The 25,756-nt window shown below is 46.5% G+C and overlaps 1 protein-coding gene across 6 annotated transcripts in view; it reads right to left on the bottom strand.

Moving 5' to 3' along the window:
• Nucleotides 1-25,756, bottom strand: part of LOC143964154 (electrogenic sodium bicarbonate cotransporter 1-like) — a 1,025,456-nt gene that overhangs the window by 758,381 nt on the left and 241,319 nt on the right. For all 6 annotated transcript variants that reach the window (XM_077473848.1, XM_077473849.1, XM_077473846.1 and 3 more), the window contains one exon: nt 12,694-12,752. In XM_077473848.1, the coding sequence (XP_077329974.1) occupies nt 12,694-12,752 (59 nt within the window). The remainder of the gene's footprint in view (nt 1-12,693; nt 12,753-25,756) is intronic.

Raw genomic sequence — 25,756 nt, 5'->3', positions numbered from 1 at the left:
GCACTAATACGTGCCACCAGTGACAGGTGGCACTAATACGTGGCACCAATGACGCGTGACACTGATGACAGATGGCACTGATAAGTGGCATTGATGACACGTGACACTGACAACAGATGGCACGTGACACTGACAGGTGGCACTGATGACAAATGGCACTGAAACGTGGCACTGATGACAGATGGCACTAATACGTGGCACTGATGACAGATGGCACTATGTGGCACTAATAACACGTGGCACTGATGACAGATGCCACTTATACGTGGCACTGATGACAGATGGCACTGGGGACAAATGGCACTGACAACAGGTGGCACTGGGGACAGATAGCACTGCGGGCAGGTGGCACTGGGGTGGGGTGGATTGCACTGGGGTGGATGGCACTGGGGTGGATGGCACTGGGGCGGATGGCACTGGGGCAGGATGGCACTGGGGCGGATGGCACTGGGGCGGATGGCACTGGGGCAGGATGGCACTGGGGCAGGATGGCACTGGGGCAGGATGGCACTGGGGGGGGGGCATGGCACTGGGGGGGGGGGTGGCACTGGGGGAGGATGGCTCTGGGGGAGGATGGCACTTTTTATTAAACTTTTTTTTTACTTTTTTTTTTTTTTTTTTCTTTTTTACACTGACGGCTGCTGCAGCCGTTCTTCTCTCCCCTCTCACACGCTGTCTGTGTGAGGAGGGAGAGCGGCGCTGAGAGATGATCTCATATGTTTACATATGAGATCATCTCCCATTGGACACGCCGATCACGCTGTAAACGGCCGCTGTGATTGGCCGTTTACAGCGATCTGTGTTTGCCTGTCCCCGGGGGACACGGCAAACACAGAACTTCCGCGATGCGCGCCCGCGGCGGCGCGCATTGCGGAAGTAAACACCAGGCCGTCCAGGGACGGCCAGGCACGGGAAGCCGCCCGCCCTAAGGCCGTCATTCGGCTATAGGGCGGGCAGGAAGCGGTTAAATAACATAAACCATAATAAAAACAGTAACAAAACAATAACATCAGTTATGACGAAAATATCAGCTCCCCCTAGTGTTGGTTTTTGCAGGTACACCAATAACCCCCAGGTTATATCCAAAAATGATGACACTGCGGTCCCTCTGACGTGGGTTATTGGGCCTCAAGCCGACAGGCTGACTCAGAGACACCCACCTACCGCAATGCCCCCATAACCAATTACCAGATAACCTCCGGTAACTGGAGTACCACCCACAGGACCCGTACCACCGACAGATCCTGACTCTTCATTCAGAACTCTCTTCTTCACCCACAAAGACCAAACACCAGCCACAGCTAACAAGGGTAACCACCTTTACCCTTGGGAGCCCCACCACACACGCAACGCTCGCTGCGCTCCACAGATCAGTCCCCACATCATTAAGGTGCACTCCATCCTTCTTCCAGTACCGCCAAGTTTCAAATTCCAACTCCAGATGTCTGATCCCCAAACCTCCATGCTGTATCACAAACCTGCTGATACCCCTGTTTATTTTGCGTCTGGCCCTGTTCACACCCTCCACCGACCTGGCCATCCTCCAAGACCGACGAGCCACCATGTCAAACCACACGATGATAGTGTCTGGATAAGACATACGCAACCGCAGTATGTCGAACTTCATGTCCCGTGTGATATCCAACATGGACCTGACTCCTAAGTCGTTGCCCCCCACATGTAAAATCAAAACATCTGGAGGCCGTGCAAAACGGTGAACCTCCGATACCATTCTGCTCCATAACATACCCGGAAACCCCAACCAACGAACACAGGCTTCTCGGTTGGAAAACCCCAGCTGCCGCCCCTTAGGCTGGACATCTGCCCTTCTGGCCCCCCAGCAAACATATGAGTGGCCCAAAATCCAGATCAGGCACTGCACCGCATCTGGAATAAAAGAAAGACAAACGTGCCACCATGACCATCCAAAACAACTTTAACCCCAACTCAACAGATCCTGAGCCCCCCCCAAAAAAAACAACAACTGCCATCACAACAGGTGAGGGCGGACATACAGTCTAAACCTCCTGGATTCCCACCGCCCAATGCGTTTTACTGTTTCCTCGTCCAAAACTGACCTAGCCGCTTCAGTCGCTGCCCCTATCCTGAAGAGAAACCTTTTTCCTCCAAACCCATACCCCGTAAACACTTCCGGAAAACAGCGACAAACTGAAATTTGGACAGCGGGGACCCATCCTCATGCAGTAATAACGAACCCGTAAACCCCGGTCTGTGATACAAAAACCCCCTAACCGCCACCACTGGACATAATCCGATCCCGGCAAGACGTACACCATCTTACCCCTGCCCGCTTGATCCATTTTTGATCTCCGCAGTCGCACAGAAACCCCGTCTGCAGCGCACTGGATGTCCTGGAACCCAATGCCCCCTCTGACTTTCTTAGATGGGCTAACCAATTCCCCAATTCTAAACGCCCCAAAAAACGCCAACAGAAAAGCCGCCCTGAATAAACCCAGCTCATAGGTCGAGGAGCAAACCCCCACCAACTGCTCCAGAATGCCCCCCAGGATCGCAAAAGCACAGGTCTCCTAGCATCCTTCCGCCCAACCGAATTCTTGTAGCCTTTTATCGCCTGGCGCACCCAAAAATCCTTGGTAAAATCCGGAAGCCTGCCATTTGAACAGAAATGCCAAACCTGCCATTTTCCTGCTCACTGCAGCCCCTGAGGCTCCCTCCTCCATCTGTCTAGATAGGTAATACAGCACCATCCAGTGAACTACTGGACCCGTGGGATCCTCACCCAAACCCTGAACGAAAACCCCCCATTCCTCCCATACCTTACCATATGCTCTCCATGTGGGTTCGCTCACCGACTTCCTAATCCATCCCGTGAGTCGCCCAATGCAATCGTCCACAACCAGTCGGGACAGGGAACTCCGTGTTGCTACGCGGCCGGCGCCAACTCCCGGAACCTGTCCCACTGAAAGCGAGACAACGCATCAGCAATCACGTTCTCCCCACCTGGCAAGTGCACCGCATAAATGAAGATATTCAGCTGCAAACACTGTAAAACCAGGTGTTGCAGTAGCTTGATGACCGGAGGGGACGATGCAGATACTCTGTTGATCACCTGCACCACCCCCAGGTTATCACCATGGAACCGAACCTTCCTGTCCCAGAACGATGCCCCCCAGAGCTCTACCGCCAGCACCACCGGAAACAATTCCAGCAGCACCAGATTTTTGGTGAACCCAGCATCCACCCACAACTTCGGCCAGGGGCCCGCACTCCAGCAGCCCTGGAAAAAAGCTCCGAAGCCTGATGCCCCCGCCGCATCGGTGAATAATTCCATATCAAAATTACTCACTGGTCCAGACATCCACAAAGCCCTTCCATTAAAGGCCTCCAGTAAACGGTGCCAAATCCGCAGATCATCCCTATGCACTTTAACCACTTCAGCTCCGGACCAATAAACACCTTAAGGACCAGAGGTCTTTTTGCAATTTCGCACTGCGCTGCTTTAACTGGTAATTGCGCGGTCATGCAATATTGCACCCAAACGAAATTTGCGTCCTTTTCTTCCCACAAATAGAGCTTTCTTTTGATGGTATTTGATTGCCTCTGCGATTTTTTTTTTTTTGCGATATAAATGGAAAAAGAGCGAAAATTTTGAAAAAAAAAGATATTTTCTTCTTTTTGTTATAAGAAAAATCGAATAAACTAAATTTTAGTCATACATTGAGGGCAAAATTTATTCAGCCACATGTCTTTAGTAAAAAAAATGTCAACAAGCCTATATTTTTTGGTTTGCGCAAAAGTTATAGCGTCTACAAACTAGAGTACATTTTCTGGAATTTACACAGCTTTTAATTTATGACTGCCGATCTCATTTCTTGAGGTGCTAAAATGGCAGGGCAGTACAAATCCCCCCCAAATGACCCCATTTTGGAAAGTAGACACCCCAAGGAAATTGCTGATGGGTATGTTGAGCCCATTGAATATTTATTTTTTTTGTCCTAAGGGATTGAATAATGACAAAAAAAAAAAAAAAAAATTTTTTTTACAAAAAGTTGTCACTAAATGATATATTGCTCACACATGCCATGGTTATATGTGGAATTGCACCCCAAAATATATTCCGCTACTTCTCCCGAGTATGGCGATACCACGTGTGTGGGACTTTTTGGGAGTCTAGTCGCGCACGGCACCCCGAAAACCAATCACCACCTTCAGGATTTCTAAGGGTGCAAATTTTTGATTTAACTCCTCACTACCTATCACAGTTTCGAAGGCCATAAAATGCCAAAATAGCACAAAACCCCCCAAAATGACCCCATTTTGGAAAGTAGACACCCCAAGCTATTTACTGAGAGGCATGTTGAGTCCATGGAATATTTTATATTTTGCCACAAGTTGCGGGAATATTACAAACTTTTTTTTTTTTGCACCAAGTTGTCACTAAATGATATATTGCTCACACATGCTATGGGCATATGTGAAATGACACCCCAAAATACATTCTGCTGCTTCTCCCGAGTACGGGGATACCACATGTGTGGGACTTTTTGGGAGTCTAGTCGCGCACGGCACCCCGAAAACCAATCACCACCTTCAGGATTTCTAAGGGTGCAAATTTTTGATTTAACTCCTCACTACCTATCACAGTTTCGAAGGCCATAAAATGCCAAAATAGCACAAAACCCCCCCAAATGACCCCATTTTGGAAAGTAGACACCCCAAGCTATTTACTGAGAGGCATGTTGAGTCCATGGAATATTTTATATTTTGCCAAAAGTTGCGGGAATATTACAAACTTTTTTTTTTTTTGCACAAAGTTGTCACTAAATGATATATTGCTCACACATGCTATGGGCAGAAGTCAAATTACACCCCAAAATAAATTCTGCTGCTTCTCCCGAGTACGGGGATACCACATGTGGGGGACTTTTTGGGAGCCTAGCCACGTACGGGACCCCGAAAACCAAGCACTGCCTTCCGGATTTGAATATAAAATGCTATAAAAAACAAACTAACCAGAGTCACCCGTAACACTTATACGGTGATCAGTGGTGAAAGGGTTAACTAGGGGCAATCAGGGGGTTCAAATTTTTATTAGGTAGTATATGGGGGTCCCTGGCGCTATATAAAAACCTGACGGGGAACCTAAATAACTAACTGGCTAACCAGCGTCACCAGTGACACTTATACTGTGATCGCTGGTGAAAGGGGGTGAAAGGGTTAACTAGCAGCAATCAGGGGGTTAAAACCATTATTGGGTAGTATATCGGGGTACCTAGCGCTATAAAAACCTGGCGGTGAACCTAAAAAAATAACTAGCTACCTAGCGACACTAGCGACACTGATGCAGCGTTCAGAAAAATTATCGCTTAGTGACACTGGCAAAAGGGGGTGAAAGGGTTAACTAGCGGAAATCAGGGGGTTAAAACCATTATTGGGTAGTATATCGGGGTACCTAGCGCTATAAAAACCTGGCGGTGAACCTAAAAAAATAACTAGCTACCTAGCGACTGTAGCGACACTAATGCAGCGATCAGAAAAACGATCGCTTAGTGACACTGGCAAAAGGGGGTGAAAGGGTTAACTAGCGGCAATCAGGGGGTTAAAACCCATTATTGGGTAGTATATCGGGGTACCTAGCGATATAAAAACCTGGCGGTGAACCTAAAAAAATAACTAGCTACCTAGCGACACATGCAGCGATCAGAAAAATGATCGCTTAGTGACACTGGCAAAAGGGGGTGAAAGGGTTAACTAGCGGCAATCAGGGGGTTAAAAACATTATTGGGTAGTATATCGGGGTACCTAGCGCTATAAAAACCTGGCGGTGAACCTAAAAAAATAACTAGCTACCTAGCGACTGTAGCGACACTAATGCAGCGATCAGAAAAACGATCGCTTAGTGACACTGGCAAAAGGGGGTGAAAGGGTTAACTAGCGGCAATCAGGGGGTTAAAAACATTATTGGGTAGTATATCGGGGTACCTAGCGATATAAAAACCTGGCGGTGAACCTAAAAAAATAACTAGCTACCTAGCGACACATGCAGCGATCAGAAAAATGATCGCTTAGTGACACTGGCAAAAGGGGGTGAAAGGGTTAACTCTAGGGGCAATCAGGGGGTTAAATCTTTATTGGGGGGTGATAGGGGGCTACCCTGGACCTAACACTAACTGTCCTGACAGTTTTTACTGTCACAACTGACACTGAATGCATTGATCAGTAAAGAAATGATCAATGCAATCAGTGACACTGTGACTGGGGGGGGAGGGGGGGCGGGGGGGGGATCGGGGGGCGATCGGGGGGGGGATCGGGGGGGGTTTGTGTGCCTGTGTGTACCTACATGTCAGTGTAGTGTTGGTGCACACTTACTTTTACTCTTCTCCTCGTAGTCCGGTCAAAAAGACCGCCCCGAGGAGAATGACATCACTTCCTCCTTCCTGTGTAAACAATACACAGGGGAGGAAGCTTCTCATTGGCCAGGAGCGATCCAGAGGGGGTGGCCGAAAACCAACGGCCATCCCCTCATCACGGAGCGCTCCTGGACCGAATCGGACCGCCGTAAACAGCGGGAGGGGGTCCGATCGGACCCCCCACCCGCTGGAAGGCAATCACGTAGATGTACGTGATTATGCCTGCCTGTGCCATTGTGCTGACGTACAATGGCAATACGGCGGTCCTCAAGTGGTTAAGCAGCCGCACATAGTGCACGGGTGACCGCACACCTGCCGTGCTTGCCGACAGCCGCAGACAAAACACCCTACACATTGGAAGAATTCTACAAGCAAAGTTGAGTTTCCCCAACAGTGATTGTAAAACCTTAAGCTGCACCTTACGCTTGTCCAGTAGTCCCTGAATGACGGTCTTCAGATCCACAAGCTTGTCCTCCCGCAACCTGCATTCCATCGCTTCAGAATCCAACACAATACCCAGAAAGGTGATGATCTTCCTGGGCCCTTCCGTCTTGTCGGGCGCCAACGGGATGCCGAACCGTTCCGCTACGTGTTCCAGCGTCACCAGCAACACCCCGCACACTCTGGAATCCGGCGGACCCACGCAGAGAAAGTCATCCAAATAATGGATAACAGAGTTCAGCCCTGCAACATCCCGCACCACCCATTCCACAAATGAGCTAAATGTTTCAAACACCGTGCACGAAACGGAGCACCCCATGTCCCAATGACACCCCAACAACCGAAAACTTTCGGGATGGACGGGGAGCAACCGAAAAGTTGACTCAATGTCTGTTTTCGCCATCAGCGCCCCCCGCCCATATCGGCGGACCCAACTCACCGCCGCATCAAAGGACGTGTAGCTAACTGTACACTCCTCAGGATCAATGGCATCATTGACCGACCCCCCTTTCGGAAAAGACAAGTGGTGAATTAGCCGAAATTTGTGAGGTTCCTTCTTTGGAACCACCCCCAAAGGAAAAACCACAAGATCAGGGAAAGGTGCCACCGGAAAAGGGCCTCCCATCCGTCCCAACTCTACCTCCTTACGCAGCTTCATAGAAACCACGTCAAGATGCAGCAAGGCCGACTTCAGGTTCCGCGGTACCGGCGGGACCACCTCTAACCTACCCGGTATCCGAAACAACTCAGTGAAACCCTCCTCCAATAGGCGTGCTGCCTTCCTATTCGGATACCTACCGAGAAACGGTCGCATCCTTTCCACCATCACTGGCGTCCTCCCTCTTTTGCGCAGCATCTCCAGATCTGTTCCTGCCCTGTTTAAAGCAGCGTGACAAAGGGTGTGTTCCCCCGCAGCTGGAACACTCGTGCTTGTACCGACAGGATCCGCTGAACTTACAGAATCCCTCGTTGAACTGCCAACATGCTCCCTTCTTTCTACTGGCCGATTGTCCAGGAGCGGAAGATCCACCACCGCCCCCCTGAAAAAACTGTCCCAGTGCCCTCGCCGACGTCATCAGGCGCATCCACAGACTAATGTCCTTGTGGTCCCATCTCAGCGACGGCCGCACCGCTCTCCGCTGGCAAAACTGTTCATCTTATCTCAGCCACGCGGTTCCCCCGTACACTCGGTAAGCTTCCCCAACCGAGTCCATGTAACAGAAAAGAGCCGAGCAATGCTCAGCGTTCTTTTCTCCAATCACACTCGCCATGATGGCGAATGCCTGCAGCCAATTCGCAAAGGTCCTCGGTATCAGTCTGTACCGCCGCTTCTCCTCGTCGTCTTTTTTAGTATCATCCGGCTTGACCCTGTCCAGGTTGAACTTCTCTAGTGGTAGTAGTGAAAATATCTCCACATACTCACCTTTCCATATTTTCTCCCGTACCTCTGGCTTCAAATGAGCCCCCAACGGCCCTTCAAAGCAGACATACACCTCGCATTTCGAAGAGTCTGCCAAACGCACAATGTCTTGTCTAGTAGAGGACTCGCTCCCGCTCGATGCCTTAAAGGGCACTGGCGGCTCCTGCCCCGCGGGCCCAGCCACTGCCGGGACAACCACCCCTTGGGCACCGACCACCGCTCCCGTGCCTTTTGCGACACCCCCTGACACCCCGCCAGAAGGGACCCACGCCGCTGCCGGGCCAGCGGCAGCCCTCTCCTGGTGCTCAAACCTTCCCACCAGCTCCTTGATCCCAGCCAGAAAACCCAACAGCCCACTCTCTGCCCTGACAGCCCCACCTGTCCCCAAACCCCCTGCTCCTCCACCTCCTGTGTACCCGCACTCACAGCACCACCGGCACCCGCCGAAACAACCCCCCACCAATAGGTAAACTTAAAGGGTACTCACCGGGCTGCACAGGAGCGATCCCACCAGCCGATCTCTCGGACACCCTAGCAGGGGTTGGACTTCTCGGAACCTCCTCCTCCGATCCGGACACCTCACCCTCCGACCTTTGACCGGACATCAGCGCATCCTCTCCAGACAGCCCACCAGGGGACACGGCCCTGGCTGCCAAGGGTAAAACAGCCGACCTGGCCTTCCGCCGTGCTGCGCAGCCGCCAGTCGATTTTTGCGTTGCCTTTTTAGGGCCGGTGCGGACCACCTCAGCCCCGTCCGATCGACCACCAATCGCTGACGCCAGTCTCCATCCCTCCTCACCCGACCCGGTGATGCTAGCCCTGGGGGGGGACCCACGGCCCGAGATCTCCCCCGCTGAGTTCCTAACCCTGCGTGTTCCACGCTGGGTGGGGGGGCTGCGTCCGCTCCTACTGCTCTCCTATGGGGCCCAGCAGCTCCTGTAGATCCCCCTTCCAGCCTGCTCCTCATTCACAGCCTCCTTGGGGGTGGGCTCCTCAGTCTCCCCCTCCAGTCCTGGTGGCTCTCTTCGCCGGGGGGGCCCGATGGAGCCCTCCCCGGACTGCTGGCATCAGCCCTCCCTCTCCTGGGGGGTTCAGGTGAAAACCTGGATGGGGGCCGTGACCTCCGTGGGCCCCCCCACCCCCCGCCATCCGTGGATGTCCCCCCCCGACTGCCCTAGCAAAACCCCCAGTGTCTCCTGCACCCATGCCTCCCCCCGAGTGGCTGCCTCCTCTCTAACCTTTGCAATAAGCTCCTCTATGGCTGCCATGCTGCTGTCTTCCTCAAACTTTTTTCTTGAATGCTGCCTCGTGGAGGGGGCAGGATCAACTTCTCTGCACTGAGTAACTCACACCCTACTCCCCTCGGCCAATCCCCCGCCCCTATCATGCAGGGCTGACATGCACTGTTCGCATAGTCATGCCCCTGCGGCGCCAGGCTTTTCTGTACAGAAACCATAGATCTTTATCCACACCATCCAGTTCTGTGCTCCACACAAAGTGCAGATTAGCCACTCACCTTATTGCCATTTGCATAAAGATCTGATAACACTTTAAAAAATCTAAAGGATCACTGCACCAAGCATCAGTGTTAGCGGATTTGTTCTCCAAATCCACCAATCATATGAAAGATAAATAATCCTCCATAGCACAATTCTTCTTCATTAAAAACGATTTATTGAATAATAAAAAATGCTCACATTTACTTTACACTCAAGGACAGTCTCAACAGTGTTTATCCAATCGTATTCCCCACCTTCGACTGTGACTGAAAGTGCCGTGACCTGACTCCACCCTCCTGCGTATTGTGTCACTGAACACGTGACGTCTTCCGGTTATTTTAACTATATTTTATTTCAGTCACGTTTTCTAACAGCACTCGCAGTTTGGACACAACTCCCACACCTTGTAGCTAGGGCCTTCTTTAAGGCAGGGCAAAAGGGGCAGCTGCCATGTGCTCTGTCATTGCAGCTGCCACATAATTGCCAACTATTCAGGTTTAAATTCCCTTGTCTTTTGAAGTTTTAGTGCTGTGTCCTAATATCTCAGTGTGAAGTTCTACTACTAATGCTGCCCAGTGCCCTATTTTTGTGTATGTATGATTCGCCTACAGACCCTGTATTTACACGTAAATAACCGCCATTCATATGGAAATAACCGGTATTCATATGTAAATAATCTGCATTCATATGTAAATAGTGGCAACCTTGATATGTAAATAAAGCCGGCATTCATATGTATATAGCCGCGGACCAGCAGCATTAATATGTAAATAGAGGCATCATTCATATGTATATCATGCCTCCCTGAGGTCATATCCACCATCACCTATACTGAATGCTGCCCACTGGGGAGGTAAATGGGCATGCTTGAAAATCCTGCCTATAACTGTGGTCATTAAGCCTAACATCTGCCTGTACTGCAAAGGTAAGCAAATTGGTGGGTTGGGGGAGGAATTACACTTTGGGGTGCCCATGTGAGCAAGGAGGGGATGTATAGAGGTAAGAAAGGTGGGTGCAAAGATGAGCAGAGGAGGCAGGTAGAATTAAAGGGGCGGGAGGGTTGGAGTGGAGAGGATGGCGGAGGTTTGGGTGCAGAGGTTAGCAGGGGTTTTAGGATGCAAAGGTGTATTGACAGGGTGGATAAAGATGTCAGTAGTGTGTAGGGCAGCCCATTAATTTCAATAGGCTGCTCTATGCGCTAGAAATGCAAACAAAAGTCCCTAAAGCTTTTTCAAAATTGCACGATGCCACAGCACATGTTAACAGATGTGTGAGGGTGTCATTAGCAATCGATGGCACTGCTGTGTATCTGCTAAAGGCCAGCACGTTTCTGTGGTGTCAGGAAATCGATTTTGCATGCGTTCCTGACACACAAATGTGAACGCAGGCTAAATGTCTTAGTTACATTGGTGGTCAGTGTAAATATTCTCATTACATTGTGACATTAGTGTAGAATTCTTTCATTCACACTAGTGCACACTCAGTGTGAAGGTCCCGCTTACATTAGTGGTCAGTGCAAATCCCTCCTTACATTGGTGGTTACTGTAAATGCTTCTATTACATTAGTGATGAGTGTAAACCCCATTAGTAGTCAATCAAAAAAAATCATCATTGCCATTGATCACACCCTTCCCCCAGCACTGCCACTGATCTCAGGAGTTCAAGGATCCCGGGTTTTCTGTCTCCAGTTCATGGAGTGCAGGCAGTGAGGAGATGATGTAATGCAACCTCTAGCAACCAATCAGTGAGCAGTATTACTGTACAGTAATCTCTAGCAACCAATCAACAAGAAGAAATCATGTGCTGTAACCTCTAGCAACTAATCAGTGACCCGTAATGATATGCTGTAACCTCTGGCAACCAATCACAATCGCTGCCTGCTTTGATACAGTAGACTGATTTTACTGTACTGTCTAGCTGCGATTTATGACATGGGATCCAATCAATATTAAAGATGGCCCTGCTTGTAGCACTTATATAAAATGCATTTGAATCACACTTTCACATATTTATTAACTAATTATATTTATTTGTTTTTATTCACCTTGGCCATAGTGCCGCACTGGCTAAAATGAATAATATATTATGTGGGTATCTCTTTTACACAAGTAAGGTTTGTAGCCCTCAGTACTTTTTAATCTTTCTCCCCCCACAGCCGTTGCCTCTTTTTACCCTAACATAACACCTGCTTGGAGTGGGCGCTGCTGGACATTGGTCCTGGCATCCTCTCTCCTTTAATTGTGTGGATCCTTGGAAAGCTTTTGGTGAGTGACAGTTGGCGATGTTGCTTATGATTAATTTAATGTATTTTGTTTGTATTATGTCAATCATGTATGTTTTTGCTTTTTTATCACAAGGTGCAATGTGTTAATTTTTATAGAATTTTTTTTTAGTACTAACAAAATGGTGTTTTTTATGGAATGTGAGAAATACATGTAAATATAAAAGGTCATAGAGTAGCCAAGTCCCAAGAGGAACTACAACCCTCCAGTATTTACAATAAAAGCACAGGTTCTATGTTAGTAATTTTTTATCATTAATTAAAGTGGGAGTAAGCTCCCATGGATGATTTTTACCTAAGGCTTACCTATAGATAGAGTAAACATCTCGTACATGTGCACCGTTTAGTAGATATTTACTTATGAAGCTATGCCGTGAACAGCAACTCCCACGCATGCGCGATAGTGGGATCATCACGGCTCCCAATCAAAGCACCGGGGCCCACCAACCCGGAAGGAAGACCGGGTGAAGATGGAAGCCCTGTCAGTGGTGGCAACATGCCACTGAACGGATTCATTTTAAGGTAAGTTTCACATAATGCTATGCTTACTAGCACATTATAACTTTGCAGGCTTCAAAAGAAAAAAGAAAAAAAAAACGCTGCTTATTACCACTTTACGCCGTAACTTACTAATATACTGATAACGTTTTGTGTTTTTACCTGTTGATATGAAGACTTTTCAGAAAATTCTAGGGGTGCCTTTGAAGAGGATTTTTTGCCTGCAATTAGAAAAGCGAGGTTATTGTGTTATGAAGTCAGTTAGTTAATGCAAAACATCCAACATTTCAAAGGTAAATGCTTCTATGACCATTTAACTGAAATTAAAATGTTATTAACATAAAAGGGCTGCAAAGTGATACGCTAACATTTGGGTAAATTATTACTATTATGAATCATAAATAGTTTTTTAGTGAACAATGTAACTTATGTAATTCATATTGTTCCTGTTTCATTAAAGTGTTTTTAAAGGCTGAAGGCTTTTTATATTGCCTTCATTCATTCTTTTATCCCTTCAGTATGCAGCATCCTTCCCAGCCCCCCCCCCCCCCCCCTAATAATTACCTGAGTCGGATGATCTTCCTCCAGTGATGTGCATGAGAGCTCTCTGGGGACTCTCCCTCCTCATTGGCTAAGACAGCAGCGGGAGCCATCAGCCAGTGAGCCAATGACAAGAGAGAGGGGGCGGGGCCAAGCCATGGCTCTGTGTGTGAAAGGACATGCAGAGCCACAGCTCGGGAGCAAGCCTAGGCAGGAGAATTGAGGCTGCTCTGTGGAAAACCACTGCATGGAGCAGGTAAGTAGAAGGTTTTTTATCTGGAAGCATTCTAAGTCAGTGAGCCAACGAGGAGAAAGAGTGGACGGGGCCAAGCCATGCTCCATGTCTGAATGGACACAGAGCAGCGGCTTGGCTCAGGTGCCCCATAGCAATCGGCTTGCTGTGGAGGCACTCGGCAGGAATGAGGGGCCAGGAGCACTGAGGAGGGCCCCCGAGAAGAGGAGGACCTGGGTTGCTCTGTGCAAAACCACTGCACAGAGCAGGTAAGTATAACATGTTTGTTATTTTAAGCAAAAAAAAAAAAAAAAAACGTTAATATCACTTTAAATACATTTATTTTAAAGTTAGGCCGCGTACACACGCGGGGACTGTTTGCCGAAACTAAGTTCGTCAAACAGTCCGCTCAAACTTTTGAATGAACGAACACGCCCACACACGGCACTTTTTGAGCGGACAAATACGGCAAACTTTGTTCGTCGTACTAAGTCCGCGCAACTTTTGAAATGAGCGGACTCGCCCACACACGAGGCAACAGTCCGCTCATTTCGAGCGCGTGTGCAGGTAGGCGGGGCCCGCGACGGAGACGTCGCGGGCTCCGCCGCCTGGAATGGACTTATAGGGGAACCCCAACGCCGAAACAAATCGGCGTGGGGGTCCCCCCAAAGTCCACAACAAACCCTTGTCCGAGCACGCTACCCTCCCGAGCCGTACCAGGCCGCGTGCCCTCAACATGGGGGGTGCCTTGGGGAAGGGGGGGCCACGCGGCCCCCCCACCCCAAAGCACCTTGTCCCCATGTTGATGAGGACAAGGGCCTCTTCCCGACAACCCTGGCCGTTGGTTGTCGGGGTCTGCGGACGGGGGGCTTATCGGAATCCGGGAGCCCCCTTTAATAAGAACCCCGGAGCTGTGCAATAAAATATTTTGCAATAAAATATTTTATCTCGTGTGTTGTGTTTTTTTTTTGGGTACTTTTATTTTACAGGTGAATGGGTAGGGGTACATTGTACCCCATACTCATTCACATAGGGTGGGGGGCCGGTATCCGGGGGCCCCCTTATTAAAGGGGGCTCCCGGATTCCGATAAGCCCCCCGCCCGCAGACCCCGACAACCAACGGCCAGGGTTGTCGGGAAGAGGCCCTTGTCCTCATCAACATGGGGACAAGGTGCTTTGGGGTGGGGGGGCCGCGCGGCCCCCCTTCCCCAAGGCACCCCCCATGTTGAGGGCACGCGGCCTGGTACGGCTCGGGAGGGGGGGCGCGCTCGCTCGCCCCCTTTCCTGGCCGGCCGGGTAGCGTGCTCGAACAAGGGTCTGTTGTGGACTTTGGGGGGACCCCCACGCCGATTTTTTTCGGCCTTGGGGTTCCCCTTTAAGTCCATTCCAGGCGGCGGGGCCAGCGACGTCTCCCTTGCGGGCCCCACCTACCTGGAGACGCGCTCGTAATGAGCAAACTTTCCTCCGAGCGGAAACAGTTTGCTCATTTCGAAAGTGGCCTACACACGGGCGGACTGTTCGCTCAAACAAAGTTTCAGCGGACAGTTTTTCGGAATTTCCGAAAAACTTTGTTTGTCAAACTGTCCGCTGAAACTGTCCGCTGAAGCCCCACACACGAGCGGACTGTCCGCTGAAACACTGTTCAGCGGACAAAGTTGAGCCAACAGTCCGCCCGTGTGTACGCGGCCTAACTGCCACAAAAATTTAACTTTAACCACTTCATATATAGGGAATTTCTTGAATCCTTCACACACAGGTTAAAATCTGAATTAAAAAATTTGAAAATTACCTAGAACCCCCAAACAGTATATATTTTCTGAAAGCAGAAGCAAGTGGCAGCTGTTTTTTTTTTGTGTTGTGTAATCTTTGGTCTGCTGTAGGGATGAGCCGAACACCCCCCCCCCCCCCCGGTTCGGTTCGCACCAGAACTTTCGAACGGACTGAAAATTCATGCGAACTTTAGAACCCCATTGAAGTCTATGGAACTCGAATGTTCAAAATAAAAAGTGCTAATTTTAATGGCTAATATGCAAGATTGTCCTAAAAAGGGTTTGGGGTCCTGGATCCTGCCCCAGAGGACATGGGTCAATGACAAAATTATTCTTAAAAACTGCAGTTTTTTCAGAAGAACTGATTTTAATGACGATTAAAGTGAAAAAAGTGAAATATTCCTTTAAACATCGTGCCTGGAGGGGGGCGTGGCCAGCGCACAAGCTGAATGGAAGCTCTGTGAGAGAGCTCCGTGACACGAACGGGCATATTAGCGACAATTCACAGTGAATATCGGTAAAAAAGATACGAACAGGCGGCGGAAGAGTTCCTGAATTCCGAATTCGAAAAAGTGGAAAGACGAACGGAAAATGAAAAAACGAACGACATTCTCCTCTCAGTCAGCGGGAGGGAGAAAAAAAGATGGCGCAGATCCTCTCACAGCTGCTGTACCAGCAACGGCCTCCTCAGGGAGAGCGCACTACACTGACATGCCTGATGCTGCTCTAGAAGAATCACCTCACAAAACACATCTGGAATCTCCTCATGAGGAAGATTGCCTCAGCCCTACATGTCGCAGCCTGGCTAAAACTCGTATCAAACTGGATTTCACAGGCCAGGAGGTAAGCCATAAAATACCTCATATTAGTCAAGATAACACAGTCATAACTCCTATAGCTTCGTCTATAGCCACATTCCCCACTAATAACCAGCCTATTCTGGACACCCAATTAAAAGAAATGCTATTAACTTTACATACTTCGCTTCATACGGATATTTTACAACTCACAAATCAATTCTCCAAAGCAGTGAACTCCTTAGGTGAAAGAGTACACACTATTGAGAACTCTATGGGAGACATGACCAATACTATTAATGACTTAATAGATGCTCATGAAAAAAATAAAGCTGAAAAAGAGTGGCTTAAATTTAAAATCGCAGATTTAGAAGACCGCTCAAGGAAGAACAATCTCAAAATCAGGGGTATCCCTGAAAATATACAGCAGTCTGATCTTAAAAAATATGTCACTGACTTATTCTCCAACTTGCTGCCAGCTATACCAGCCTTAGAGCTCACAATTGATCATATCCATCGGATTCTGAAACCGTCATTTCTCCCTCCACAGATATCACGTGATGTACTACTTAGAGTACACTTCTACCATGTTAAAGAACAAATCCTATATAAAGTGCGACATCTAGGACAACTTCCACAACCATATAATACAATCCAGATTTATGCTGACTTGTCTAAGATACTCTAGATATGAGAAGACAACTTTCCACGATTACAAAAGCTCTGCGTAATCATAAATTTGAATACCGTTGGAAACAACCATCTAAACTACTGATACAAAAGAACGACACCTACCATACAATCACTTCTGTGGAACAAGGCATTAAGTTACTTCACGCATGGGGTATTATCCCCGGACCAACTCCACCTATCGGAGCTAAGAAGAATCCGGAGAAGCTTACGCCACAATGGCATTAGCTTTCATTGACTAGATCCGGTCAAAATACAATCCTATCTATAGGAAACCTATATCAGCTTGACCGCCGCGCCGTGCGATACTAAATCTTTGGAACAGCTGACCTTTGAACGAATTCCCCATTCTAATGTTGCAGTATACATTGAAATGTTTACCACTGCAAGTTAAGTTTAATGTTTGGTTACGGTATATTTTTGTTTGTGCTTTTACTTATATTTTTTTCTTCACAGTATCCTATACACAACTCATAGCATTCAAAGGGACAGGTATGTTGTGAACCTACAAAATTTGAATCAAAACTTTTCAGTCACTAAATTTTTGGACATTCATAGTCATTTCAGACTACAGATTGTTCACATGGAAGTAGAATTTAAAGCTATTATCAGGCTAGTATGTAATTACTTTTTCCATCTTATTAATATCCTTTTATGAGTATAAAGTTAATATCTTTAAATACTAATGGTCTTAACCATCCAGCAAAAAAAACGTCGATGTGGCAAATGGCTAACACCCAGCGATGTAAAATATTGTGTATACAAGAAACCCATTTCAAAACAGGCGCTATTCCCACTTGCGCCCATAAGAACTTTCCTCACATATTTACAGCATCAGGCCAACAGAAAAAAAGAGGAGTACTTATTGCCATACATCATTCAGTTAATTTTCAATTACCTGAATCTATTGTAGATACCAATGGACGATACCTCATATTAATATGTACCACTGATAATACACTTACTACATTGGTAAATGTGTATGCGCCTAATAAAAGGCAATCCCATTTTCTGAATGGCCTGATGAGAAAAATAGGTAAATGCCGAAAAGGTGCCTTAATAATTTGTGGAGACTTCAACACAATACATGAACAAGAACTAGACACTTCTAATCCCAAAACCAGAACCAACTGTGCACTTAAATTTTTTTTGAATAAAAGCGATCTCTATGATGTATGGAGATGCCATCATCCTGGAGATCGTGAATACACATATCATTCCCTGGTACATAATACCTATACTCGTATTGATTATATTTTTACGTATAAGTGGTTATTGCAGCGGGTGAGGGAGTCTGACATTGCACCCATCACTTGGACTGATCATGCCCCAATTAGTATGACTATTCTACCTAAACACTCTCAAACGACCCATTTTATATGGAGAACAAATGCATATTTTATCAAAATGCCTACCTATGCTACAGCTATACAAAACCAGATAACTGAATTCTTTAAATATAATGTGGGATCGGTGTCAGACTCCGCCACCCTATGGGGTGCTCATAAAGCATTTAGCAGGGGAATCCTAATGCAACTGAATGCTCAATTTAGGAAAAATAAAACGAAACTCATTGAGAAACTTACTGCTGACATTAAAACATTAGATTCCCAAAACCAATGTCACCCATCACAACAGCTGAAAACTAAACTACAAATATTACGACAGGAACTCAGAACGACTTTTAAAAGCATACTAGAAAACTTAAAGCTAAATATTACCATACTAGCAACAAAGCAGGAAAAAACATGGCACTTCGGATCAAAGGCAGATATTCCAAATCAAAGATTCCATATCTATACCACCCTATTACTAGAGAAAAATTGCAAGACCCCCAAGACATAGCGAATGCATTTAGCTGTTATTATAGCTCCCTTTACAATCTTAAAGATGATTCGCAAACTCCCACACCTACCCCAAAGATAATAAGTGATTTCTTAGATACTATTAGTCTCCCATCATTAACTACTGATCAAATCTCTGATCTTAACGTCCCAATTTCAGTGGAAGAAATTGCTAGAACTATAGACTCCCTGCCCAACAATAAATCTCCAGGCCCAGACGGAATGATAGGAAAATACTATAAATTACTTTGAGATATACTGGCTCCCCACTTATGCTCACTTTTTAACGAAGCGGCATCCAAATCAGAATTTCCGGCTGAGATGCTTCAGGCCTTGATCATAACACTGCCGAAACCAGGCAAAGATCCCAACGCTCCCCAAAATTTCAGACCGATTTCATTATTAAACATTGACATCAAAATATACGCCAAAGCAATAGCGAATCGACTGATGAACTACATACCAGACCTCATTCACAAAGATCAATCTGGCTTTACTAAAGGTCGACAATCTTCAGATGCAACAAGACGTCTGATTGATATTATACACTTCACTGAGAGACATCAAACACCTTCTCTGCTCCTTTCTCTGGATGCAGAGAAGCGTTTGATAGGGTCCATTGGGGCTATTTACAGTCAGTGCTTTTAAAATTCGGCTTTCATGGAAATATTTTATCGGCAATTTTTGCACTGTATAAGGGCCCCTCAGCGAGAGTATACACAAATGATATGATATCTAGGCCATTTGGCATCTCGAATGGAACACGACAAGGTTGCCCCTTATCTCCTTTAATATTTAATTTAGCAATCGAACCTCTAGCAGAACGTATACAATCTGACACAAAACTACCTGGTATAAAAATTGGGCAAATAGATAATAAAATAAGTCTGTTCGCAGATGACATAGTGCTTATAGTGTCTGATCCTATTTCATCTCTCCCGAATCTCCAAAATATACTAACGACATTTGGAGCAGCATCATATTATAAAATCAATGAAACCAAGTCCCATATTTTAGACCTAGGATTAGATAACACAACCAGGCAGTTATTGTCTAATAAATACCCCTACCACTGGAAAGACGAGGGGATTTCTTACTTAGGAATCACTCTCACTAACAAAACAAAACAGTTATATAAAACAAACTTTTTACCATTTAAGAAACATTTTGAAACAGATCTGACAACACTTAGTAAATTCGAATTTACATGGGCTGGTCGCCTGGCAGCTTTCAAAATGATGACCTTACCAAAATTATTATATCAACTCAGGTCCCTTCCAATATGTATCCCTAAATACTACTTTAAATGCTTACAAAGCAGTTTGGGAAAATATCTATGGAATGGCAAAAAATCCCGTTGCGCATACCATATGCTAATTAAACATAGAAATATAGGTGGTGCGACCGTACCTGATCTACAGGATTATTATGACGCAACTCTTTTGACCCAATTGCAAGAATGGTTCTTGCCTACTTCTAAAACTTTATGGGGACAAATTGAGAAAGACATCACACGACAGCCTAAAATGCAATTCTGGTTACTTAGTAGGAAAATTAAGTCCACAATTACAGCTCAATACCCACCAACGGTGAAAGCGACGCTACACTCTTGGCAGAGAATCATCACATACAAATGGGATAAAACTCCAATCACAGTGTTAAACCCTCCTCTAACAATCATACCAACATTAATTCCTGGCGTACAAATACACGACTGGAATTTGGGTCGGGATATCAAACTTGGTTCCTTCTTCCAACAGGGCTCATTAAAGTCTTTTTCTCAGTTAAGTAATGAATTACAGCTTCCGAATTCTGAGCGATCTACATATATTCAAATAGAAAAGTGTCTGCTACACAATCCACAACTCAGAGCTTCAATCCCGGTTAAAATATGGTATTTCCTCAATAACCATGCCACCTCACAGAAAGGAGTAGCTACAATATACCCAATTCTAGGGGAAAAAAACATACCCAGCAAACTACCTTCCTTCCTTAAATGGGAACAAGATTTGGGGCAAGACTTTTCAATTAAACAATGGATGGCTTCCCTACGAAGCATATATAGGGCCACTGCATGTTTTACACTATGGGAATTGGCACAAAAAATTGTTCAAAGACAATACCTGACTCCACATAGCCTAGCAAAATTCAAGGGGAACTCGTCACCTAATTGCTGGAGAAATTGTACCCAATTGGGGACCCTATTTCATATTATGTGGGACTGCCCAAGCTTACATAACTACTGGCAGGCAATCTCCCATTTAATCACTTCCGTAACAGGTATTGTCCTTCAACTTTCACCAGAACTAGTCATTCTGAATATGAATTTACATACGATTCCCAAACAATATCGTAAAGTAGTAACACATATACTTTTAGCTGCGAGACTATCCATAACTAGAAAATGGAAAACTGACTCTCTTCCCACTATGACAGAAGTTATAGAATTAACCCAACTCCACCACTCCTACGAATTGTTATTTCCTATATATTAAGGAACAACAACTATGGGAACCTTGGAGTACATGGTACAAAAATTATACTTCCACAATTTAGATAATGCTGATTCTTTAATCATATAGAAGAAAGAACTCCTGTGCATTTTAATATTTTTTGGATGGCTTTAAAAATAATTTCATAACAAAGTGACAAATATATCACATGTCTGTTTATCTGAATTGAGCTGCGGAGTAAGAATAGATCTTTATTTTCCTTCATAAAATATAACTACTGTGTTTGAATTTCCTTTAGGATGTTGGCCTAGGTACTCCAAGACACAGATAGATCCCTGTGAGGGGTGTGTTGGGGTCCAGAAGTGGCCATTATCCATATCGCTATTTATAAATCTTACAATAATTATATTACAGACTTTATTATACAAGTTCTAAGAGACTTACTCTTGTTCGAGTCCCTTTATGACTATGAATATTAGATACTTGGGAATACTACTTTATTCTTTATTGTGGACTATTTGTTTCTATGCTATATTGTGCTGAGAAAACCCTGTCACTACATTATACTGTGTTATGTTACTTTTATTACTATATATATATTTTTTTTGTTTTGTAACCCTTGTTGTAACTAACTCTACTAAAAATCTCAATAAAAACATTTGAAAAGAAATAACGTGCCTGGGGCGTGTCTATAGTATGCCTGTGAAATGTCATGTGTTTCCCGGGTTTAGAACAGTCCCTGCACAAAATGACATTTAACAGAAAAAAAGTCATTTAAAACTGCTTGCGGTTTTAATGTAATATCTGGTTTCCGGCAATATGGATGAAAATCATTGAGAAAAATGGCATGGGTAGCCCCCCTTGCCCATTACCAGCCCCTTTGGGTCTTGTACAGATTAAGGGGAACCCTGTACCCAAATAAAAAAATGGAAAGTCGTGGGGCCCCCAGGCCCTATATACTCAGAACAGCAGTATACAGGCGGTGCAAACAAGACAGGGACTGTGTAGGTTTGTTGTGTTGAGTAGAATCTGTTTGTAATTTTGAACTGGTACAGTTTTAAAGTGTAGCTCCAGTCAAAAAATCTATTTTTAAGCTTTTGGAAAACATGGGAAGGGTTATCACCCCTGTATAATTTTTTGAGCCGTCCGTCTTTTTTCATCTCACTTCCTGTTATCTCCTTCCATTTGCAAGTAGGAGACGTTTGTAAGTTGGATGTTTGAAAGTAGGGGCCTGCCCTATATGCTCTGCAGAAATGGCAGAACAAGGTGTTGCCACAACACTGTAAGCCCTCAAAGTGACTCTTGGGGGGCGCTGGAGCGCCCTGCTGTGAACGATTATATCAAGAATTGTAATTACATGCCATTGTTGAACAGTAGTAGAAAAATTGGGCCTTTGGTGGTTGTGGTGCTGGTGCCACAACACTATAAGTCCTCACAGTTACTCTCGGTGGGCACAGGAACGGGCCCTGCTGTGAAATATTATATCAAGAATTGTAATTACATGCCCCTGTTAAACAGGGGCTGAAAAATTGGGCCTTAGGCACTGCTTGCTGGTGCCACAACACTGCAACCTCTCCCAGATACTCTAGTTGGAGTGCCAAAATGAGCCCTGTTGCAAAGCATTGCATCAAAAATTGTATTACATGCCCCTGTTAAACAGGGGCTGAAAAAATGGGCCTATACACTGCAACCTCTACCATATACTCTATGTCAGGAAAGGCTGGCTGGGGACAGTGGTCCGTCGCCTGTCTGTGTGCGCCTTCTGGTGCCTGGGTGTGTGCGCACGCGAGCGCACACAGTTACCGGCGCCGGGCGGGCTATTTAAATCCAGTTCTCCCTTCAGATCTTATTGCTTGATCTACAGCGTTCCTGAGTCTATTGCCTAAATCTGATCTGTTCGTGTATTGACCCGGCCTGACCTGTGACCTTCCTTGCCTTCTACCTGCCTCTGACCTCCGGCTTGTCTTCAACTCTGCACCTGTCTTATCCTTTGATCCATCCGTGCTCATCTGTTACCGACCTGGCCTGTTCCACATTCCTGCCTCTGCCTGCTGCATCTGTTCCTGTACTGGCTGTCTGGTTTGACCCAGCTTGCCCGACTCTTCTGTGTGCCTGCTCCTGAGTGATCTACCTGTTCCTTTTGGTCTCCTGCTGTTTACTGGTTCCTGTCCGCTGCCCCTGAGGCTTGCTTGTCCAGCTACAGTTCCTGAAGTCAGCCTGATCCATCCTCTGGCTGTTGATCCTGCCAGGCACTCGTGCTACCTTTGACTCCCGCGCCTCCTGTCACCACCATCAGGGGCCGTGAGTCAGGGACTGCATTCCGGGCTCACCACTAGGTACATGACAGTATCAAGCAGCCATGTCCGAGCCTGGGCAGGGAGCCTCTCCGTTGGATGAACTATGTTTGCATTTGGCGGGTTTGACCCAGGCAGTTAAAATTCACCAAGAAAGCTATTCCCATCTGGAGGAATGTTTTCAAGCCCTCTCTCTGCCTGCTACTACCCAGGGGTCACATCTGCCAGCATGCCTGCTCCACCAGCAGTGGTGAAGTTACCTGCCGAACCTCAAGTGACCACGCCTGAGAGATTTTCCGGTGAACACTGCAAATTTAGGGCCTTTCACAACTCCTGCAAGCTACTTTGCTCTTCAGCCACGGAAATCAAAGTGGGCTTTGTAATCTCCTTGCTTCAGAACTAACCCCAGATCTGGGCACATCGCCTTCTTGAAAAAAAGGCTGACAAACTTTCCAACCTGACCACCTTTTTTGAGCTATGGCCTGAATTTATGAGGACCCTCAGCTCTCAGCAACAGCCGAAGCCGCTCTCAATGCATTAGAGCAGGGCCGCAGGGCCGCAGAGGACTAAGTTGCAGAGTTCAGGTGCTGGAGGGCAGACACCAACTGGAACAATGCTGCTCTCTGCTACCAGTTCGGGTTGGGTCTGTCTGACCCGCTTAAAGATGAACTCGCCCATGTAGGGGTTCCTCAGACTCTGGATAACCTTATCAATCTAGCCATACAGATTGATAGACTCCTACGTGAACGCCACGTGAAGGTCAGAGAGAGCCAGAGGTCCGTCACGTCCAACCTGGATGTTGCCAAGCATGCCCAGTTCCTCAAGTACTATGCCACCAGCTCAGTCTACTCCTACTACAGATGTGCTGGAGCCTATGCAATGAATGATCTGTGCATGTATTGTGGGGAGCCTGGGCACTATGTGAGATCCTGCCCCAGCCAAGTGGCTTCCTCCTTCTGCTGATCAAGTCCTTTCAATCACCAATGCTTCTCCTCATCTTGCTCTTTCTGTTTTGTTGCAGCTCCCCGGATAGAACATCCAGGTTCCCGCTATTGTTGATTCTGGAGCATGCAGCTGCTTTATGGACTCTGCTTTTGCAGCAAAACACCACATTCCATTACGTTCCAAGACCCAAGGACTATTAATACATCTTGCCAATGGATCTTCCATCCGGTCTGGTCCAGTCACCCAGGAAACCATCCCCATCTCTGCCAGCATATCCAATCTTCACCATGACCATTTATGTCTTGACATCATCTCTTCACCCTTGTTTCCAGTTATCCTGGGTATGCCCTGATTCTAGGCCCACAACCCCTGCATTGACTGGACTACCTTTCCTTCACCTTATTGCTTCCAACACTGTCTACCAACGACCTCCAACCAGCCCACAGCTCTGATGTGCCTGGATACTAAAGCTCGCCAATTAGTCCCAGAGGCATACCACGACTTCATGGATGTCTTCAATAAGAAAGATGCAGAGACTCTCCCCCCTCACCGGGTCTATGACTGTCCTATCAAGCTCCTTCCTGGGCCGAAGTACCTTTTGGAAGAATTTTTCCTTTAACTGAACTGGAACTGGCAGCACTTAAAGACTATATTGACGACAATCTTAAGAAAGGATTTATCCACTCTTCCACATCCCCTGCAGGAGCTGGCATTTTCTTTGTGGAAAACAAAAGACCATACCCTTCGGCCATGTGTCGATTACCTGGAACTAAACAAGGTGACCATTAAAAACCACTATCCTCTCCCTTTGGTGCCAGAACTTTTCCAGAGACTGGGGGCATCAGTCATTTTTACTAAATTAGACCTACGGGGGGCCTATAATCTGGTTCACATAAGGAAGAGTGACTAATGGAAAACAGCTTTTTGCACCCAATTCGGACATTTTGAATACCTTGCGATGCCTTTTGGGCTCTGCAAAGCCCCTGCCAGCATTTTATAAATTACATCTTCAGAGACTTCCTGGGCTTATTCGTCATCATCTACCTAGATGACATTTTGATATTTTCTGCCTCCATCAGTAGACATCGTCAATACGTCAAGTGTGTGTTAGAGCGACTCCGACAGCATGGCCTTTATGCAAAGCCTGAGAAATGTGAATTTGAACAACAGAGCATACAGTTTTGGGACTAATCATTTCTGTTGAGGGCATTAAAATGGACCCTCAAAAAATGTATGCTATCCTTGAGTGGCCTGCTCCTGTGGATAAAAAGGGGGTTCAGCGGTTTGTGGGCTTTTCAAACTTTTAGCGGAAATTTATTAAAGGATTTTCAGCCATCATCTCGCCTATTACCCAGCTGACCAAGCAGGGAGTTCGATTTCATTGGACTCCCGAAGCCCAAACTGCTTTCGACACACTCAAGAGACTTTTTACCGCTGCTTCTGTACTGAAACATCCTGACCCAGCTCTCCCGTTTGTTCTGGAGGTTGATGCATCCGAAGTCGCCGTTGGGGCAGTACTCTCGCAAGGACAAGGTCCCAAGGCTCTTCTGTTCCCTGTTGGCTTCTTTTCACGCAAACTGACTGCTCCTGAAAGAAACTCTGATGTAGGAGACAGAGAACTATTAGCAATACAAGCGGCTTTGGAGGAGTGGCGGTACCTT

Source organism: Lithobates pipiens, unplaced genomic scaffold (genome assembly GCF_037356315.1).
Source record: "Lithobates pipiens isolate NorthernLeopardFrog02 unplaced genomic scaffold, aLitPip1_a1.2 Scaffold_8, whole genome shotgun sequence".
Lineage (NCBI taxonomy): Eukaryota > Metazoa > Chordata > Amphibia > Anura > Ranidae > Lithobates > Lithobates pipiens.
The sequence above is the reverse complement of the archived record's forward strand: the minus strand, read 5'-3'. Positions and strand labels throughout refer to the sequence as shown.